At 48.1% G+C, this 21,201-nt stretch overlaps 1 protein-coding gene and 1 long non-coding RNA gene across 2 annotated transcripts in view; one reads left to right on the forward strand and one right to left on the reverse strand.

Moving 5' to 3' along the window:
- The first annotated feature begins 2,196 nt into the window (after nucleotides 1-2,196).
- Nucleotides 2,197-6,989, forward strand: LOC114092421 (uncharacterized). Its single transcript, XR_003582714.2, has 3 exons — nucleotides 2,197-3,265; nucleotides 5,516-6,090; nucleotides 6,655-6,989. It is a non-coding gene; the product is annotated as an uncharacterized lncRNA (long non-coding RNA).
- Nucleotides 6,990-7,337: 348 nt separating this feature from the next.
- Nucleotides 7,338-21,201, reverse strand: part of Lhx4 (LIM homeobox 4) — a 41,477-nt gene continuing 27,613 nt past the window's right edge. Inside the window, exons 3-6 of the mRNA XM_027935003.2 lie at nucleotides 19,017-19,219; nucleotides 14,442-14,596; nucleotides 13,967-14,138; nucleotides 7,338-11,947 (exon numbers count right to left, since the gene is read on the reverse strand). Of these exons, the coding sequence (XP_027790804.1) occupies nucleotides 11,553-11,947; nucleotides 13,967-14,138; nucleotides 14,442-14,596; nucleotides 19,017-19,219 (925 nt within the window). The 3' untranslated portion in view covers nucleotides 7,338-11,552. The remainder of the gene's footprint in view (nucleotides 11,948-13,966; nucleotides 14,139-14,441; nucleotides 14,597-19,016; nucleotides 19,220-21,201) is intronic.

The raw sequence follows: 21,201 nt of genomic DNA on the forward strand, positions 1-21,201 counted from the left end.
CCAAGCTGAGCCTTGCACAGGCAAGCGCCCTGCTGCTGAGCTGCACCCTAGCCCAGCTTCGGTCGCCTCCTGACTTGCTGCTCTTAACTTAAAGAGTTCCAGACTTTGAAAAACTGAACTCCTCCCTTAAAACAGTGTTGTACCTGGAGTTTTGAGGAGTTCACAGATCTCCTGAAGCCTGTCCACAGACATCACAAGTGTCTGTAGGGATCATTCAGAGTCCCTTTTCCTGTTCCTTGTCACAGCATTTTAAGAATGAGAAGCCTTTTGTTGACTAAACCAAATTTCATACTTTTAAATGTGTCTGCCACCACAATACATGTTGTATTTCTATGCCTGTATTATCACTAATCAGTCACTACATCGGGTTCTTGGAAGTGGCACTGGCCAGGAAGTTGGACGCTGAACTAATTCTGTTGCACAGCAGAAATGAGCCCGTATGTTTAATTCTGTTGACTAGTAATGCCTTATCATGTGTTTTAAAATTTTTGACTTTTCAGGATGCTTTCACGGGCATCATTTAATCTCTCATCCCTCCACAGTTGCCCTGTCATATAGCAGGTGTTATCAGGGCTGCTCATGTGAGGAGTCAGAGACACACATGTCGCACACAGGTTAAGTTGCCCAGGACCACAGAGTTGATAATAAAGCCACACTAGGGCCAAGTCTACTCAATCCCAGTCCTTCCTGGTGGACCAAAAACTTCCCCAAGTTTTCAAGCGCTTCTTTCATTCAACCCACAGATATTTCTTGGGACTTAACTAAGAGATCATTATTGCTCTAAGCCAGTGGACTCTCTTTCCCATTAGCATGAGTGTTTAGAATTAACTAATTATGTTTCAAAATACTGCATACAATATCTTGAAAAGCCTCAGAAAATCATGAATTACCAATCAAAAACTAACTTAATCTTTAAACTTTGTCTCTAATAAGGATGTGAGGAGTCAGCTGGCTGCATCCCCTTCTGTGTTATGCTTGTGAGGTTAAAGGGAACAACCAAAGAACAATATCTGGAATTGTATCTTTATATCTCTTTTTGCTGTGTCAGCATTTTCCAGCTAACAGGTGGCTATAATCTAGTGAACCTTTCTATTAGATAGGTATTTCTTAGCTTCCTGCCTAGTTTAGCTACTGGGCCATGGGTTATTATTCCACATACAGGACGTCATCCCTGAGATTAATGGACGAGGCCTGTGGCTGTGGCAGAGTTGCGCTTGGGTTGCAGAAAGGTTTAGTCTCCAGGCAAACAAATGCCTCAGTTGAACATGAAGACTTACACACCTTTATTTTTTTTTTTTAAGAAGGAACATGAAGGCTTTTACCAAACTTCAATCCTTAAAAAATCCCCTCATACACTAAACAGGTATGTAACCCTCCAGCTCCAGTTTAGTAATGAAAATACTAAGTTGAAATATTTATGAATAAATTCCAAATCCTGAGTCATAGGGTGAGGATTGGATCAAGTGTTTTCATAGTAGTTATAACACTACATTTGATCAATTCTGAGATGGAGATTTTCACATTAACATATTCAACATTTTTACAGAGAATAGCACGTCACAGTTAAATCAGCAGTGTTTTGGGTGTTTGGGTTCTTAGTGACACATAACTAATATATCTTATAATCAGTGATATCTTTTTTACTATTTATAGCTGTAGATGGACACAATACCTTTATTTTATTTATTTTTTCGTAGTGCTGAGACTCAAACCCAGTGTCTCACACGTGCCAGGAAAGTGTATCTACCACTGAGCGTCAAACCCAGCCCCAATCAGTGATATCTTAGCTTCAATGAAATAAGAGCAGTTAAACTTATTTTTATATAGGAATTTATACACAAGTATCTTAATTGAGCCTCAGGATAATTGTAAAAGTAGAAATAATTGTTATTTTTGTCTCTTTTACAAATGAGGAAATTGAAGCCCAGAACTTGTCTAGGGTCATACAACTAAAATCAGTACAACACTCAATATTTTTATAGGCTTTATCATATATAAAACATTGCAATATACATTATTTTATTTACTCAGATCTTGATAACAAGTACAAAAGTTTTCCTTGAACCATGTTATCAGGGTAAGCAAAAGCAGCCACCTTCAGAGGAGCAATGTCAGGCCTCTTCTGGGATTTTATGTACAATCACTGGGCTTTCTCTTTATAACGTAAACCTTAATGCAGTCTTTTGTAATTGAGTAACTTGAAAATTTATTTATTATTTTAACATTTAGAAGGTAAATTCAGTTGATGGACACTTTGCACAATAGATTCTTTTGAAGTACACATACGTGCACACACACAGGATAGAAACTACCTGTGGCTTTCATGGAGTACATATGTAGACCACAAATGTATTGAGCATCTGTATTTCTACAAAGATTCACAGTTCCTGCAGCAAAAAGATTGGGTCAAAGTATAGAGAATATCAGACTCCGGCGGGAAAAAACGTCCTTGTTACACTTATTAGCTAACATTTATTATGCGCCAAGTATGATCCATTTTTTAAATGTGCAGTAATTGGTATTACACTAAAGAACTGAACTGGGAATGCTATTTAACCTGATCTTTATTCACTTATCCTTAGAAAATTCTTGTCACGCTCCTCCCTGAAAAGCAGAACTTAATGGCAAGATCCTTGTGCAGATCAACATAGTTATTAGGTGTTGATGGCTTCCTTCCTTCTCCCTTAGCATTTTTTTATTTTTATATGCTAATTCTTCAAAATTTCCTTTCCTATATTTTCTTATTTCACTTTCTCTTGGCACAATTGCAAAGTAGTTATTTTTCTTTGTGTTTTACTCTCCTCTTTGGGGATGCACATGCCGAGTCATTTCTGAGGGCAGTATTCCTTCCTCCAGCAAAGCTTCCTGGCCCCAAATTGGGGTATTCACAAGTTATATGCTGGTTTATATTCAGGACAGAATCTTCCTTGGTGGTTTTCTTCATACATGTCAGAGTAAACATGTGTTAGCAATAGAGGTAGAAAACCAGACGGAAGACAGGAGGGGCTGCTCCTCAACATGCTTTTCCTTCATGGTAGAACTCTGGGCCTTCCGTGTGGGTTTGTCTTCTAGATGGAAAAATGACCATTTGAACCTATAACCACTGAATGCAGTAGCTGAACATGTGGGAGTCTGAAGGCATTAAGGAGCGCAGAGATGACTTGCAATGGGCAGCAGCAACGAATTCATCACCTACACTGCAAGCAGGATTTATTTTCGCTCTCACTTGTATAGCAATCCTGATTTCCATTTTAATATTTAGAAGGTAAGTTTAGTTGATGGACACTTTGTGTAATAAAAGGCTCTTTTAAAAGTACGTGCACACACACGCACACAGGATAGAGTGTTCAGCCAGTGCCCATGGCTCTCATGGAGTACATTTGTGGAGCACAAAGCTTAGTCCTGGATATGTTTATAGCACTTTAGCTCTGTTTGTGAGTTTGGAACCCTTCCAATAAAAGAAGAGAAAGACATATATTATTGTTTATAATCTGCTTTATTCCGCCAAACCTTGACTGAACAGACTTGTGGATTGCTGTTTAAATCCCTCAGTGCCTTTAACTACCGATACAGAAAGTGGTTAATGTGCATTCTGTACGAAGCTTGGCGTCCACTCCAGGAAATCACTTTAATTGAGAAGCATTAAATGTTAAAATGATTTTTTTAAAAAGCCAGCACATATATTGACTATAAAAGTCCTGGCCCACCATAATATAGTTTCTTGTTTATCGTATGATTCCAGCCTGGTAAGCTTTAAGCCCTGCAGTTGACAGGTGTCGAAAAAGTGACTTTAATTCCCTAGGTCACTATCTGCAGGCAGCCACCCATCAGCTGGCCAGTGACCAGGCAGCCTTGAAGGACTCCACTTGGGAGGAGGGGAGGAAGCTGTCAACTTTATGGATGTTTGTTTTTCTGCAATAATAAACTAGTCCCAGGTGACTAAAATATGAGATTTAACCCCAAAGTCCTTGCCTGGGCTTTCCATTGCTGTGCAGAAGCCATCTGTTGAAACCTATTTACCATTTTAATAGCCTTTAAAAAAAAAAAAAAAGTCCTGCTTATTTCCAACTGCAAGTGTGTGCCAGTACCTCTTTTGGGGGGGGGTGGGGGGCTATATTTTATCTTTCATGAAGTAGTTTCCAGCTTTACCCAAATCCCCATGCCTCTCCCAACCACAGAAGATCCTAGACCAGATTTGGTAAGCAAGAGGAAGACAAGAAGGGAGGGGAGACAGAAATAGGAAAGACATGGAGTGAATCTGACTGAACTTTCCTGTGTACATATATAAATGCACCACCATGGATCTCCATATCCATGTACAGCCACAAGACTGGGATTCTAATTAGAGTAAGATGTACTCCGTGTTTGTATAAATATGTCAAAATATATTCTACTGTCATGTACAACTAAAAAGAACAAATAAAAAATTTTTAAAAAGAAAAGTCTTTTAAACCTGCCTCTAGAGACAACTCAACCTCTATCAACTCTGGCTGGTCCAGCAGCCCACTGAGCAGTCCAGAGGGTCAGTCAGGGGAGTCCCATGGAGACCTTATCTCCTAGGAGTCCCTTCCATGGTACCGTTCTTAACCATATCAATGTTTTGAAAATGGGGAAATGTGTATCCTGTCAGGTACAGTCTATAGCTTGTCCCATTAATCACAAAGTTAAAAAACAGTTTGCACACTGTATCTGAATTGAATTCTTGTATTTGGGGAGATGGCCAAAGGAAAAACCACCAAGAGGAAAGCATTCTAAAGGACAATCCTGACATCTCATTGGCAGAAATAAGAAAATGAAGGAAAAGGTCCTAAAGAGGCAACTGTTACATGCAAAATCCCACAAGTGCTTTCTCTAAAATGACGTGACATACTCTTCCTAGGGCAGGGGCCAATCATTTTAAAAAATCTTTACTTAATAGTTCAGATGGTTTATTTTTATGACTCCTTTTAGAAGGATGATAAAAATTTCCCTCTTCCTAATGATTTGGCCCCATTTGATAAACATTGGTTTTCCCCTCCTAACTCAGGATTTCTGCAACAGCAATAACTGAACACTTTACCTCCCTGCAGCAGCCGTGGTCCAAATAATCATCTAAGCTGAGCTTGATCACCGCTGTGGGCACAGGCAGGCAAAGGACTTTATGAAGAAAGGCACCAGGAATCCTGGGTGATCAAGCTGAAATGGCATTCTGCTAAGGAAGTGTGGCAAAGGGATTGAACAATTCTCATTTTAGACTGTGAAGGACAGTTTTTAAACCGTATCTCAAGTATCAAAACTAAAGAAATGGATGTTGAGGATCATCTCTTATGGGTAGCAATCGGTTAAAATTCACAACATTGCTGTGGTCTCTTTTTGTTATTTTGTGATTTTAGCCAAGTAGAATTGTGGGCCCAAAGAGAAAGAAGGTTGGAGAGCAGTGGAAACTGACTGTCGGCCTCCATTCCCACCCCCCCACCCCCCGTGGGTCTTATTTAATGCTTTCTGGCCAGTGATTTCTTTATTCTTCGTTAAACAGCTGTTTTTCTAGAAAGCCACTGTCAGAAAGAGAGACTACACAGGAGCTGCTCTCCCGCGACTAAACAAAAAAGAAAAACCCGATCCTGTCCTTTGTGAGCTGAGGATAGTTTTAATAGTTGTGAAGCTGGCATCCTGGTGGGAGCCACGTGCCCTACAGCATGAAGTGGAAATGGTCCCATGGCTGTGGGCCAGCTGTCCTCAAAACAGTTGACAGTGTGCTGAAAGCAAAGACTCAGTGCAGACAGGCTGGTGACATGGGGTTCGAGAATGGAAGATGAACTGGACTGCCCAAGACATGGTGTCTGCTGCATACTCTGACCCAAAGTCTCTCCTCGCCCATTATTAGTGCATCAGGAATACTCAGACAAGTAGCTGAATGTGAAGCCACAGAACCTTTCACAGACATGTTGAGAACTGCCCTAATGTCCACTCAAAGGACTGGGCAGAGAAGAAAACAGTCTTAGGGCCAGTATCCCAGCCATACCTACTCCCACAGTGACCTTGTCTCCTTGCTGCATAACCCAGTGTGGTCTTTTTTATCTTCCTCAACCTAATAAAGTACTCACCACACAGGTAAGTTTGGCCAAGGACACCAAATCTTGTTGGCAAAGCTTTGAGTCTCCACTGAAGACTTTGGGGCCCAAAGTGTGTCTGGGACCCCAGTTAAGTCACAACAACCCCCTGGCAGCACTGGTCAGAGAACACAGGCACAGAGCACAGCGTGCTGCAAATACCTAGCAAGTCACTATGGAGTGCTCCCCTCCCCCTGCCCCTCTGCCCAAGAAAGAAGGAAAAAACAAAGAGAAGGTGGGTGGGGGATGCCCCACACAAAATACGATGGTGAAGATGTTGCCAGTGTCTGAGGAGCCTCAGGGTGCCTCACTCTGGGTCCTCCAGGATAGCCAGGAGCTGCACATGTAATCAGTGAGTTTTGCCTGCCCATCCTCCCTAGGCGGACTCTGTCAGCACCACGCAGAACTTTCTGCAGTGATAGAAATGTTTACGCCTGTGCTGTCCAAATACAGAAGCCAGTAGTAGCCACAAATAGCCCTTGAGCAGTTGGAATGTGGCTAGTGTGAGGAACTACACTTCAGTTTTTTGTTTGTTTTAATTAAAAAATATTTTCTTTCCATTCAGGGCCTGCATACTAACACACCTCATGCAGAGAGGAAACCAGGATGGAGATTTTCCTAAAAAGCATTTGTCTAGGAGCCTTGATGACTCTGATTGAGGTGTTTCTGTCCTGTCCCCTCAGCCAAATACAGAAATGTGCACATCCTTTCTCTAGAGGAAATAACTAAATGTGAAGGACTTTAAAATGTAACAGAACAAGGCCGAGCATGGTGGGGCACACTGGTAATCCCAGGGGCTCGGGACGTCTCAGGCAAGAGAATCTCAAGTTCAGAGCAACTTAGCAAGTTCAGTGAGACCCTGTCTCTAAGCAAAACACAAAGAAAAAGGGGAAGGGCTGGGGATGTGGCTCAGTGGTTAAGAGCCCCTGGGTTCAACCCCCAGTACCAAAAAAGTAACCAAACAAACAATAACTAAAAGTTATGTGGCCAACATTTTTTTTCTTCCAACTCCCTAAATTTAGGGGCAGAAGGAGTTGCTGTTAGGTAATCATAGAACCTCCTCTATCAATCCTTCATTGAGTAGTTCTGGTATTTCAGGGCTGTAAGCAGTCCCAGAGTTCAGAGTTGTCTCTCTGGTTTCCTTCTGGTGATGAAAGGCCCTCCTGTGCCTCAGCCTTCTATTATGTCAAGAGGGGAAACGGCCAGAAAACCAAACCAAAATCAAGACACATCAGCTTCTAAAGAATTTCCATGTTTATTTTACACAGTTTTACCGTACACATCTCATGCCAACACACAGGAGGCAATATACAGACAAACGCACCAGCTTCTGCTCTCCAAAGTCACATGGCAATAAATAAGGATGGGTGGGTCCTTTTTTTTTTTTTTTCTTTTTCTTTTTTATTTTTTCCAGGAAACGAGACTCATTTCTTTTTAACTGTACAAAATTTACACTGCGAAGGATGAGGGCAACAATCCAGAGCTCAGGGACCTGGGGCTTTGAGGGCTGAATGTGCACTCGGAGCGGCTTCTGGGGTTCTGTGGCCCTGAACCTGCTCCTTAGGCTGAACACAGTCCTCAAGTGGGAAAGTACAATGTGATCCTTGTCTCTAGGTGAGCAACAGGTGAAAGTGGGGGTGTCCTTGCTCCGTCCACCTGTGCTCTGCCTCCCTAAGCAAAGGAATGCTTGGCGCACCTCCAAACCTGCAGCTGTCTCCTCACCAGAGCTAGCAGCATGAAACTGTGCTTTTAGTGTGGTCCTACCAAGCAGAGTGTGGATGGGATGACTTGGCTGAGCTCTCTCTTTTTGGCTCCAGTCACCGTGTTAGAGCAGTTGGAGCAACCACTGCCAAAAGGGCCAATTGACCAATCCCAGAAAAGAGAGAGCCAGTGATGTGCTTTTATTTAGCTTTCAGCATGCCCAGAGCCCTTCAGCAGCAGGCAATAAAACAAAACTCATTTCCGCTTAATTGAATTTCTCTTCATCTCATGGTTTCCAATTTTTAAAGTGCAATGTTTAAAAATGAGCCTCCTCGGGCTATCTGGGCCCTGCTGGCTGAAGAGGTGTGGCCATCGTTCCATGGCTGTAACCTGGGTGTCAGTGGGGCGTGCCGGGAAGGCTGTGTGGTGGTCAGGGGGCAGGTAGTGGACTGTCACACAGCACACAGCCTTGGCTCATCAGAAGCCTCGAGCCACCTCCTACAAGGAGGCAGTGGGTTCAGATGAGCAGCTCTGAGCTCCAGATGGGGATGTCTTTTTCTACAGATTCCTTACATTTCTTGCAAAGTGAACTTAATGATGAAGATCTAATGGCCCCCAATTATCTTATCAGATTTTATGTTTTACAGTGGCACAAAAAGCCTTCAAGGACACTGCCAAATGCTTCTCTTAGGTCTTAATTTTGATCTTTTTCCCTGTTATTCACTATATTAATTTGCAGGAACAATATTATCAGTATGATAGTTGATGTTCTTCTTACATTATGCTCATAACTATCAGGGGAAGCAAGAAAGAGCAAGCATATAGACCAGAAAGAGTTGCTTGGGGTTGCACAGCAAGTCCTTGAAGAGCCAAGAACCCCACTTCCCAACAACAGGATTTACCCACGGTGAGCCCTTAGATTTGGTACTGCCTCTCTGATTTAATCACTTTTCAGCAATTACAGATTTGTCCGTATCCACTTAGTTCACATTTTGCTTATCCAATTACCACTGGGAACTTGGGGGGTCAGTTATTAATTTACTCCAGTGTTCAGAAGCTTCCTGCTCTAAAGTCTGTTGGGTGGCACAGAGGATCATCTTTGTTAACTGCTCTCAAAGACAGGCCCAAATATTGCAAATGCCTCTAGAAGGTCTTGTGTCATTTCTTAAGTTCATCTGTGTCATTTAGCAAGGGGGGAGCAGTTGCCAGGTGGCACCAGATACTCCAGTAGTAGACGTGTGAGGAGTCTAATAGAGGAGTGCCTCTGGGGGCAGCTAAGTCTCAGAACACAGTGCTCACCAGTGACACTGGCCCATCGTCATGCAGCACAATTTGCATGGAGAGCCACTTAAAGTCTGAGACCGGTTGTGACTGTGCTTCTAAATAGGCACCCATGTTTGCTGCTCTCCAGGGAGGTGGCTCTGGGAATGCACCTTAAATACAGCTCTCTTGGACTTGTGGTCAGTGCTGTCTCAGGACCTCTTTTCCAGCACCTCTGAGCTACCACCAACATCACTGCACTACCCAGATTCCCTCAAGAGACCTCTCGGTGGGAGGACAGCCTCCTATACTTCTACCATTGAACTGGGAGTATGATTAACTCCTTTATAAAAATAAAACAGCTCAACCTAAATTGATCTTTTATAGTGCTATACAGAGGGCAGGACCCCCTTTAAAGATCCTGCTGTCCTACACTATACTCACCTCTGAACCCATGAGATATTAAGCTCAGTAGGGACCTGGCCGGGCAGCTTTCCACTGGCTTGCCACACAGCCTCTCGCCTGTGTATTTCGAGCGGCCTGCTGAGAAGCATGTATTCAGGAAGTTGGCCTCCAAACAGAAGGTTGTGATCTCCCTCTCTTCACATGCTTATTATCTTGCATTTGTGTCCATTCCCACCCCACCTTGTTGGGGACTTCCAATAGCATAGAATTGGATGGGCTTAACGTACCACTATCCACAAACATGGAGCCTCAAGAAAAGAGTCCATATTTGCAGACTCCCCAGGCAAAAATGAGGGCATTTGCAATCCACCAAAAAAAAAAAAAGGGTATGCTACAAAACTGATCAGAGGATAGGTGGCCTGAAGGCTGCTCCAGGAATTCATTGACTGTGTCTCTTAAAGATACTTAATGGAACTTACTGCAGCCCTGGAACAGAGCTTTAAAAAGACACTTCCCTTAGTCTGCCTGCAGCATGCCTAAATCTCTGCAGTCTTCACAGGGTGATCAACCATCACAGAAGGAAGGGTCCTTCGGGTCTTTGGCCCCATCACTTCATATGAAAGAAAGGCAAGGCCTTTGCATTCTTCCTACCCTGCCAATCTCATTTAAGAGAATGGGAGGCCAGAAGAAGCAAACCACAGTTTCCCAAGGGAGTGGAAATACATTGCAGCTGGCTAAATTCCCAGCTTACACATGGAGAGCATCCTGATGGCCAGAAGTGGGGTGCACAAGGTGGCAGTTGCAGCTTTGACCTTGCTGCAGGCTTAGTGACATGCTCTGCAAACCTGCAAGCAGGAAGTCCCTGCACTGCCACTAGCTGGGGAGCTCTGGCTTCTGAGCACAGGACAGGAGCCCGGGGCATGGCACCAGTCCAGCAAGCAACCCAGAGAGATGCAGCCCAAGGACCGCTTGAAACCTTTTAGACCCTAGAGTATTCCTCCCAACCAAGGTAAGCCAAAAAAGCATTGCTGTCTTCGGTGGAGTCAGCAAGCACAGCAGAGAAGGCTTTCATGTTTTAGGGGGAGGAGGGCAGACTTGCAAGCTCACCTAAACCAACGCCCCCAAGGCAAACTCCAAATTTCATTTCACCCCACAAGGAGACTGGCATCTGCCCATGTGGCTAAGCAGACTGCACAGTTGGAACCCAAATGCATCTCCAGGTGCTGTCACTGATTGTCACTCTGCTCTCTCCATGGTTAGCTTTGATCACTGTGTAGCCCGCAGCCTGTCTTGGGTAGTAACTGATACGAGCAAATCAAAAAAGGCACACTGTGCCAAGGGGACTCATCGGGCAGCTTGTGAAGGTCCAGGCCACTCAGCTCCAGCCTCAGAGTCACCTGCAATGAAAACCACTTCTTGCCGTGAGGGATTCAGTGGTCTAGATGGGATTTCTTAAAAACTAAAACCGTTGATTATTCTCTGGTTTGTACTTTCGCATAGGAAAGAAGTCATAATTTCACAGCAACAAAAAGGAAAGGAGAGGGGTGTGTTTTTAATATCAAATTGTGGCCATCAACGTGTTCACTGACCTTTAGAAACTGGCTATTTTATTTTGAAAATCAGGGTTCGATCAGCGAGGTCCAGAACCATCTCATTATACTCAAGGGCCTTGATGCTCTACCTCAGGAATCTCGGCTCTGGTGAGAGCCGGGGTCGGGGAGGCATTGTGTGAGACACACCGGTTGGAGCACAGTTCCCAGAGGCCCAGGTGGCCTATCACAGTCACCTTGTGCTACCAAAGCACTGAGCAGCCAAAGCCACCAAGCAGGGCAGGCAGGGAGAGCGCCAGCAAGCCAGCACCTAGAGCTCCAGGCTGTCCCCCTGTGCCGTCTCAGCTAAGGCTGCTCTCCTGCCTCCTCCAAGAAAGCCGTGCCCTAGGGAGGCCGCACAGCCTGCTAGGACCCAGCAGAGCACTTCCATTGAAAATAATGGAAATTCACATTGGCGCACTTTTGATCCTTAAAAGGCAAGTCTCCTTTGATCCTTGAAGATATTCTCTCAAACCAGGAGGACAGGTAGGGTGGGGAGGAGAGAAGTTTAAAAAGCAGGATGATCCATTTCATCAAGCCAAGAGGCTGGGCTAGTTGGAAAGTCGGGGTAGCCTACACTGCTTCCTGTGGAGATGTCAGAGGTGGGTCCCCCAGCCATGGCTCTCAGCGTCTGGCTCACGCCCTGCCCTGCATGCGCAATGATGCCCAAATTACTGTCCACCGTGTAATCCAGCCCATTGAGCAAGGGAGCGTGGGATGGCAGGGACGATATGGAGGATGGAGACTGGGGGATTCCATAGGGACTCCCATCCCTCAAGTCCTGATAGGATTGTCCTGTCCCGTCCATGGAGAAGTTCCCATTCATTAACTGTCCACCTGTAACGTCCCCCACGTTGCCATAAATCCTATTGGTGTGGCCAAGTTCTGAGAGAATTTGATCTTCTGTGGACAAAAGAATGGAGATTTATTGTCAGCTGCCAGGACTTCAGTGGTCTCTGCTCTTCACAACCTAGGAACCCATGACTGGGGAAGATACCCAAAGGCAGCAGCTGTCTCTCTGCCAAGCAAAGGTCAGACAGCAGCCAATCCACCTGGCCTCCAGGGACCAACCCAGGTCAAGGGGCAAAATAAGAAACACCTGCAGAGACCAATTCTCAGGTCCCAGAAGGCTGGACATATATTTGATGAGCTTGTTGGCCCCGTGTATCTGGTGTACTAAAATATTCAGGCAACACTCAGGAGTATGAACACCCCAGGGTTGGTGGGTGGTGTTATCACAAGTGACAAATATGTGCTGCCAAGATTTACTCTAAAAGCTTTCAATGAGAAAAGTGCTTAGTTTCATTGGCTGGGAAACAAGCAGGATAGAACTAAGCTGGGGACCTTGCTTAGACATGTGTACAAAATCCTTCTGGTCTACCCAGAAAGGAGGTTCAGTATCAAAGGACTTGGCTTCTCTCTATTCAATAAGCTCTTCACTGCAGGCAAAAATCATTTAAGGCCACTGGACCCTCTTGTCTCTTGAGCCATTTCATTAAGGGGATCTAGTGCAATCTTTATCACATGAAAGAATTCGTCTCTCCAACAGAGGCCAGAAATTTTAGCCTTAAGAAATAAAGGATTTTATAAATGCCCAGAGAGACTAATGCTATGTCAGTCTGGGACCCATCTGCACCCAACAGGAATGCTTTAACAATACTGAATTTCAAGCGTGGATCTCAACAGCTCAGATGAGATTAGGTGACTTTCCCAATCCTGCCAAGTAGACAGGTGAGAATGGGGTCCTGGGCCTTCTGACCTGTAGGTCTCAGCAGACCTCCCGGCTGAGCCTCAGTCCTCTCAGACACTGTGCTCCTCTAGGCCACTCATTCCACCCTCTGTCCCACAAACTTCTTCCACTTTCCCACCTGGGCTACACATCAATTCCTGTAAGAAGCCTCCCTACACTATTCAAAACCCATCCCTCAGAGACCTCCCATGCCACCCGTGAAAATGTAAAAGCAAGGGGCAAGGGAAGGCTGATGTCCTTCAAAGGGAGCAGGATGCAGAAGGCTCAGCTCCACTCTAAAATGGCCATGATTTGGCCCTTTGGCTATGGGAGCCACTGGCTCCTGTAGGGACAGTCACACCCTCCCTGAGTACAAGTGTGCTTAGCTTTCCCCTGGGCACATCGACAGCTGGTGTGTTCACTGAGCCCAGTGACTGAGATGACATGCGGGGGCACTCCCCATTTATAGATGGGAATGCAGCAGCTCATGAAAAATGAGTTGCTCTAATAGAGCCACCCTACAAGCTAGGCTTCTGATCAGTGTCCTTGCCGTCCCCAACAGAAGTCCTTCCCCATTTGCGGACTCGGTAACTGAGAGCAGGTAGGGTTATTTGTGAACAACCTGGGGATCCACTGTGTGCAGTAATTTGCAATTTTGCTGATGCCCCAATCTGAACAGAGCGCATGCTGCAAAGCTCCTGTGCCGGGTCGAGAGGAAGCAAGTGCCCCGCTCACATGCACTCACAGCAGTGATCTCCAGGAAGAGGCCTGTTGAGCGTGCTTCCTGTCACCAGGATAGGAGGACAGGGTTCCTTTAGGGGACCATAGGAGGTGGCCAGTGTCCCCACAAAAGGGAGAGGTGCAGGAACAGGGTTGGGGCAAGCACTGAGATGCAGCCCTCTGTTCACAGCTGGGTGGTCTGGTGAGGGCACCCCAGTCAGCAGGAAATGAGGGGGACCTCAGGGCCATGAGTAGGGCCTGGCTGCACCCCACGGACCTGTTCCTTTCCTTTTCTATTCCCTGTCCCGTCCTGAAGGGACCTAGCACCTTCCCCACCCTTTACTGAGGTCTTGGGAGGGAGTTGCCAAGGCCTGAAGAAAGAGCCGCCAGTAAGCCAGGGCCTACTGTTCCCCAGGGGACTTCCCTAGGACCTCGGCCTCGCCCCCCCCCCCCCCGCCCCCAGCCCTGCTCACCTCGGAAGCTCAGCTCACTGTCACTAACCCCACAGTCCTCTGCCGAGCTCTCCTTCTCCTGCTTGCTGCCTCCCCGGCTCCTCTTGACGCTCTTATAGAACTGTCCCCAGCGATGCCGCCCTGCGTCCTTCTTCAAGCGTTTCTCCTTGGCCCTCCTGTTCTGAAACCAAACCTGCCACAAAGCACAAGGGACTCAGGGGGAGTGCGCCATCAGCCCAAAGCCTCCAGGACCCAAACGCAGGTGGCTGGAGACAGACTAAAGCCTATTCTCCTGCCCCTGCTCTCTCCAGCCTGGGCCTCTGAACTCTGCCTGAGATTCTGGCTAACACCCCCAGGGACACGGGGTCACTGCCCTGAGCCCAACTGCCCATGGGGATGGTGATGTCACACCAGTTCCTGGCTCTGGACACCACACTCTGTCCCTCCCTGCCAGAGGCCCAGATCCCCAGAGGGCAAAGGAGGGCTGGCCTCTAACCTGAACAACCCTCATGTCCAGGCCTGTCTCCGAGGACAGCTGCTCCCTCACGTGGCGCGCGGGTTTCGGGGAGTTCTTGTAGGCATTCTTTAGTGTCTCCAGCTGCTTGGCTGTGATGGTGGTCCGTGGCCGCTTAGCTCCAGCCTCGGAGTCATCTGCAATGAAAACCACCCCTTACTGAATCAGCAGGTTGGAAGCAGCTGGGCCTCCTCCTTCCTTCCCCCCAGGCAGTAGAACACTTGCTCCGTGTAGGGCTGGGGAAGAGGGCGAGCATCACCATCGCGTGGTCCCCACCCCTGCAGCCTCCACAGCACTGAAAGTGAGGTGCACTGCCCCCAAGTCCCTGGCCTCTGGCTCCCCTCCAGAGCCTCTGTCTCCCCTGGTCCCACCTCATGGCCTCTGCCATGGCCTCCCTGGGCTCCCAACTGAGGACAGCCTGCATCTCACTCGCCGTCCAAGCAGTGTTTATGATCTACGGGTCAGAACCCACTAGTGGCTTATAAAGTCAATCTAGTCAATCAAAACTAAAAGAGGAAACAGGATGAAGAGACAGAGCAGTGTTTCATGAAACTTGTTCACTTTCCCTGTTTGAATGTGCGCCCTGAGTTGAAATTGAAGTGAGCTTCTCACAGTGGATCTTAGTCAACATTTTTTGAAAAGCACTGAATTCCGGAGTGTTCCAGGTAACGCACTGGTCAACACAGAGTGTTTGATGGGTTTTGAACAGAAGAACCTCGAGTCTCTGTTAGCTAAAGGCTGGTTTGTTCCATTCCCAGTCAGGCACAGAGAGGCAGCTGGTGTGCTCAGTACCACGCAGTCGAGCAAACAGCTTGCTGCCTCACCTGGGACTTGGGCACAGCTCTCCCCCTCTGCACAGTGGCCCTGGAGGACACTAAGAATAAAGGCCACTGCAGGCTCCTGGTTCTCTGTACCCCTCACATGTATACTTCAGAGCCTCTGCTACATTCCTGTCCTCTTCCCTGCCTCTTCTCCTTTAAGAACATTCAAGAAAAACCTCTTAGGAACAACAATAATAGGCAACACTTATTAAGCACCTTCTGTGTGCCTGGTTCGCTACAAGCTTTATAGGCAGTCAGTCCCCACAATTCTAAAAGGTTCTCCAAGTAGAAGACCCTAGGTGTGGCCTTCTTGGCCCTGGGCAACTGACTTGGGCAAGCAGCCTCACCGTCTGAAGCTTGGGGAGCAACACCTGCCCTTGGGGAGCCATGTGTTCTAGGGGGTTAAGCAGTGGCGCAGCTGGGGCCGCAATACACACACACACACACACACACACACACAGCAGAGGGTAGAAGCCCAGTGTCCTCTCTCCTCCTTGGGCTGTTTCCCAGCATAAGCCACTGTCATCCCAGAACCGTCCCAGATCCACTCTCACCCATCTCCCTCCCTGGAGTCCAGGACCCAAGGCAGGGGTGCAGGACAGAGCCCCCATGCTTAGAGAGTAAGGCCAACACAGACAACCTCCACAATTTGTGAAATTCTAGAGTTCAGCATGATGTTGTTTGATGCAAACTTGAATTATGCAGATATGAAATGGTGTACTTTTAAAATATGAATAGAGTCTTCATGGATAAACTTTTAAATAATAAAACTATGAAAACTATGTGAGCCAGGATGGTGGCAAATGCCTCTATATAGGACTAGATATAGTCCCAGCTACTGAGGGCTGAGCGGGAGGCTAGCATGGGCCCAGGAGTTCAAGATCAGCCTGGGCAACACAGTGAGAGCCCGTCTCAAAGAAAGAAAAAAGAGTTTAAGTCGGGGGGAATCACTTAATTTCAAAACAGCCTTTCCTAGTGAATTAGAAATCATTTTACCACAGCAGACGGCAGCACCCCTGGGGTTTACCTGTCACCCGGGTTGGTGGCCTTTGGTGGTGCACCATTGCTGTGTGTTCAGGGCTTTCTTCTTGTGATTATGGGGACTATTATGCTGTTATTTTAACATTCACTGTTATTATAATTTAAAATCTTTTTTATATCCTATAACAATGTCATCCAAGTATTCATTAAGTAGTGGTGGCAGTGCTCGTGCTGAAAAATGTACCCGAAAATCAATAACTTTGGTGCGGAAGTTAAATGTGATAAAATGCTATCAGGAAGGCCAAGGGACACCACGATACCCCCGGCTGTTAATTTAGGAGAGAGCCTCGGGCACGGTACTAAAGGTAATGCTGAGAAAATAAAAAGTAACATTAAGGCGGAGATCTCCTTCACAGGCTGTGGATCTGTATGCTGGCAGGGGCCCCTCCCCCCAGGTTTGCATTAATTCCTAAGGGAAAATTAGTCTCGATGTACGTTAGCGTTGAATTATGCAGGGTCTCCTAGAACTTATCCCTGATATAAAATGCGCCCTCATTATTTTGAAAATGCAGATATCCAAGGAGATGGAACAAATGAACAAAATCATTCATACTAAGGTGCAAATAGCTGATATATTAGATCCTTTGTTTAGCTCAAGGGAGGAAATTATAAGCCTAAAAGAAGACTTAGGGAGATAAGGAGAAATCACAACACATTCAAAGGCAGACAAATGTCCTCTGCTGCACAAGGTCCACCCGGCTATCCCAGGATGGAGCGGCTCCGCCTCCCTGACAGCCAGAGGACACCTGGGAAACAGGGCAGAGGTGCCTTCAGCTGCCTAAAACATGCCACGCCTACCTGTCTGCATGTCTCTCCCACACGAGTCTCACTCTTACTTAACACCCCAGTTCACAAGCCTCTTCCTGCTTAAACCTCGGGAGACAGCCCACAGGGGCAGCTTCTGTCCAGCCCCACATGTAGCTGAGAAGCCAAGACTCAGTCAACTACACACCGTCCCAGAGGAGCCCCAAGTTCTTGGGGACGCCCACCCCGCCTCTGATGCCAAAGCCAGTGTCTCTCATTGTCCTGCAGAGGAGTGCCCCACGGAGCAAATATTCTTCCATAAAATCACGAGCCCCACACGTCTTTCTTGCCTCCCCAGCTAGATTACGACCAGTCTGTGTTTGTCTCCCTCTTCTCTCGAACCATCTCAGCACCATGAGATGCCGGCCGGGAGGACTCAGGGTCTAATGAACAAGTCCCTGAAGTGAGAACCGAGGGGGGTGGTGCTTTATGATCTGTGATGATGGGCATCAGGGTTCCAAAGGTGTCTCGGTGTCTTCGAGCCCATCTGAATCGGTGGCCTATTCCTGACCAGCCGCCCACTCTCTCATGACATCCTAATGAACCCCAAAGCAACAGCGTGGAGTTTAAGGAACCAGAGCAGAGACCAGTCTTCAGAGGCCGTGGGTCTGTCCACCTGGCAAAGCCAGAGGTGTGAGGGTAATGGCAGAGAGGATCCCCAGAGAGACAGGAAACCTCTGCCATGGGCTTCCCTGCCCCTCCCTTCCTCCCACCAAAGCCAAGTTTGGCCCAGCTAGTTCACCCAAGGACCCCTATGAGTTCCTCTGTGTCCTCGCTGCCACAAAACCTATTTCATACTGCATTTATTAATCAAAAACCTAATTTCTCCATGTATTGATCAGATCCAGATAACATATGAGCCCAGGAAAGATCTGGAAGGAGATACATGAAACAGTTTTTGCTTTATTTATTTAATTCCATCAAGTACAGACCTATCAATAGGACTGCTTTCCACTGTGGAACCCTAAATTGATAAAAATTCTAGGCAAAGGCAAAAGACCTTGATGTTCCATGAGTTTGTGCGTCTGAGATTCCTAGGTTGGATGTGACCAAATCCCAAATTCAGATCTGGAGTAAGACACCCCCACCCTGTGGGTGCAGCTTGGAATGAGAAGCCAGGGGTGGGGCTGCAAGAAGGAGGGAGTCGGGGTGGCCTTCCTGAGGGGAGCCAGTCTGAGCCCTGTCCAGGAGCTGGAGAGCCCCTAGGCTGCCCAAGAACAGGCCAGGGAGGGCAAGAGCAGCCTGGGCAGAGGTAAGGCAGGGTTCCCTGCTGATCTCAGCCTCTGCCCCACCAGCCGGGCAATGGCCCTGAGGCAAGGGCAGGGGTCAGTTATGTTGTTGAGTCCCAGTTGCCTCACTCAGCCCAATGCCCAGGCACTTGCTCCACTATCAGGTCTTCAGAAACAGCTGGGGCAGCAGCCCTCAGTCCCTTCCCAAGGCAGGAAACACCTGCAACGCAAGCCAACCCTCAGGGGGGACAGGCCAGTGCTGGTCTTGCTGTCTGCAGCCTTCGAGGCACAGGAGTGCAGAGGTGAGTGCACCCCAAAGTCAACACTCAGGAGAACCCCAGTATCCACTGCAGACCAAGCTCCAAGACTGCCCAGGCAAAGAGGCCACCAAGAGGATGACCAGAGGTCCCTGGCTGCTGGAGCCCGCCGTGGAGTAGGGCAACAGCACATCTCCACAGCCAGAGCCTGATTCATGCTTCACAAAGCCAGCGAGTGCAGCAGGTTAAGGTGACCAGAATCAGCTCCTGGGGCTCTGGAGGAGGAGGCCCAGTATTGAAGGGGCCCAGAGGTCCGGGCAGGGCTCAGGGAGAAGGACACCACAGGCAGAGGGAACGGCCTGACGGAGGCCTGGAGGGGGACAGTGCACAGGCAGGGACACTTACCGTTCTGCTTGGCTGTCTCGTAGTCCTCCTTGCACACCAGCCGCCCATCCTCCATGAGGTAGAACTCGTCCCCCGTGGCCAGCTGCCGGCTGCAGATGATACAGGCGAAGCAGTGCAGGTGGTAGACAAAGTCCTGGGCCTTGCGGACCACCTGGGTTGGGGGGATGCCCTGCTGGCAGGCCGTGCATTTCGTGCCGAAGCGCCTGTCAGGGCAGCAGAAAAGGATTAGGGGGAAGAGGCATGCCCGTGGGGTGTGCCCTCTCCCAGCCCTCTCCTAGCCCACCACTCCAGTGTCCCTGGGCCCCGGGGGACACCCAGACCTCGTCCTCTGGGCCTCCAACTAGCTTCATCGCTTCAGGCTGGGCTCTTGCATCACCAATGAAGGGGTTGGACCAGAGCTAGTCACTAATGCCTCTCCTGAGGCCGACATCCCTGGGCTCCACATTGCCTGATTGACACCCATCCATCATGGGGGCAGGGGGTGGGGTTTCTAGGGCCCTTCCTGGGCAGCTGTACCTTCCCCTCCAGGCTTCCTAGTCTTTATGATGTGGTCTAACAGGGAACCACATGTGAAGCCCCCAGAAGCCTCTCCCCAGAGCGAGAGGCCCCAAAAGGCCAGGCAACAGCACAGGCCCACGTCCACACTGGCACTCTGAGAAAACAAGCCTTGTCAGCAGAGCAGGCTCCCCATCTCTCCCTCCCCTCCCGCAGGACCAGGACGGCCCATCTCCTCCCTGTGGTGGTCCAAGGCAGGCCTAGCGAGGCACGCTTTAGGACCCTGCAACATCCCAGGGCAAGAGGTCTGCAGATATGTTTGGAAAACGCTGCCGAAGGCCTCTCCTGGGTCTCTCCCTTTCTGGACCTACATCAAGGCAAAAGAAAGTCATCCACTGCCACCCTGTGCTGGGACTAGGAAGGGAAGAGAAGCTGACAACTCAAAGACGCATCCAGCGGGGTCCTGGAAGCCTCTTTCCCCAGGCTGGCCACAGAGATCCACAAAGCCACGCCAGGTCACAGAGGCGAGAGGGAAACGAGGCCAGCACCGTGGCGGGCAAGGAAGGGGTGCCTTGCAGCAGGTGAGCCTCCCCTCCTCGAGGAGGGAGGCGGCGGGGCTCGGGAAGCAGGGGCAGAGTTTAAAACAGCAATCAACCTAATTATTCATGACACTTCACACGGCAGAACTTTATCTTCTTCAGGATGAAAGACTTCGCCTAATGGATCTGGGGAAGGTTTGATTTTAATGGTCCTTTTAACTAATGCTTATAGGCAGCCTGATTTCCCCTGAAAGGACAGTACATATTTCATCCACATTAATACCAAATAAATTAATTATGGTCATGGCTATCATGATGAATCCCAGATTAATGCAGAATGATGGGTCTCTTAAGCAGCAATGATACCTGCTGGGGGGGGGGGGCGGGGGCAGGGGCCTGCAACAGGCATGTCCAGCTGCAGCCTTGAACCACCCCCCATGGACATGGCATCCTGGAGGGAAGGGGGGGGGGTCTCCATGTCTGCATGGTGAACTCCCCAGGAGCCAGAATGGTGATTGGAAGACTGCTCTTCTGAGACTGGAACAGAAGGGTGTTAGAGTGTGTCTGCAACAAGGCTTGGGACACCAGGCTTCTGAATCCCTAGGATGTCTCTTAATTTGGTGGGGGATGTATGGAAGAGGCCTCTCAGAGCCCAAGTGCTCCACCTGAGATTCAGTATAGGCTTCATGAACCACTCTTCCCGAGTTACTCAGAATCCTGCCTCAGGAGGCCATCCAGGTGTGTGTCAGAATTCCAAAGGGATTCAGGACCCAAAAAAAGTCAGTTCTTATTTGTTGAATAATGAAATCACTGAAGAACGACCCATGTCTTTAGAGGATGTACATGGAGTTGGGTGTGGTGGCACTTGCCTATAATCCCAGCGACCTGAGAGGCTAAGGCAGGAGGGTAGCAAGTGTTGGAGACCCTCCTCAGCAATTTAGCAAGGCCCTAAGCAACTTAGTGAAACCGCTGCTCAAAACAAATACAAAGGACTTGAGAGGCAGCACGGTGGTCAAACACTCCAGGTTCAATTCCTAGTACCAATGCCCCCAAAGGAAAAAAAGAAAAAAGAAAAGAAAGAAATAGAAGATGCGCATGGAGAATGGAGATGGTAGTGGATGGCCCGCTCAGGAGGGTCCTGCCCCTCCCAG

This window comes from Marmota flaviventris, chromosome 12 (genome assembly GCF_047511675.1).
Source record: "Marmota flaviventris isolate mMarFla1 chromosome 12, mMarFla1.hap1, whole genome shotgun sequence".
In the NCBI taxonomy this organism is placed as follows: domain Eukaryota; kingdom Metazoa; phylum Chordata; class Mammalia; order Rodentia; family Sciuridae; genus Marmota; species Marmota flaviventris.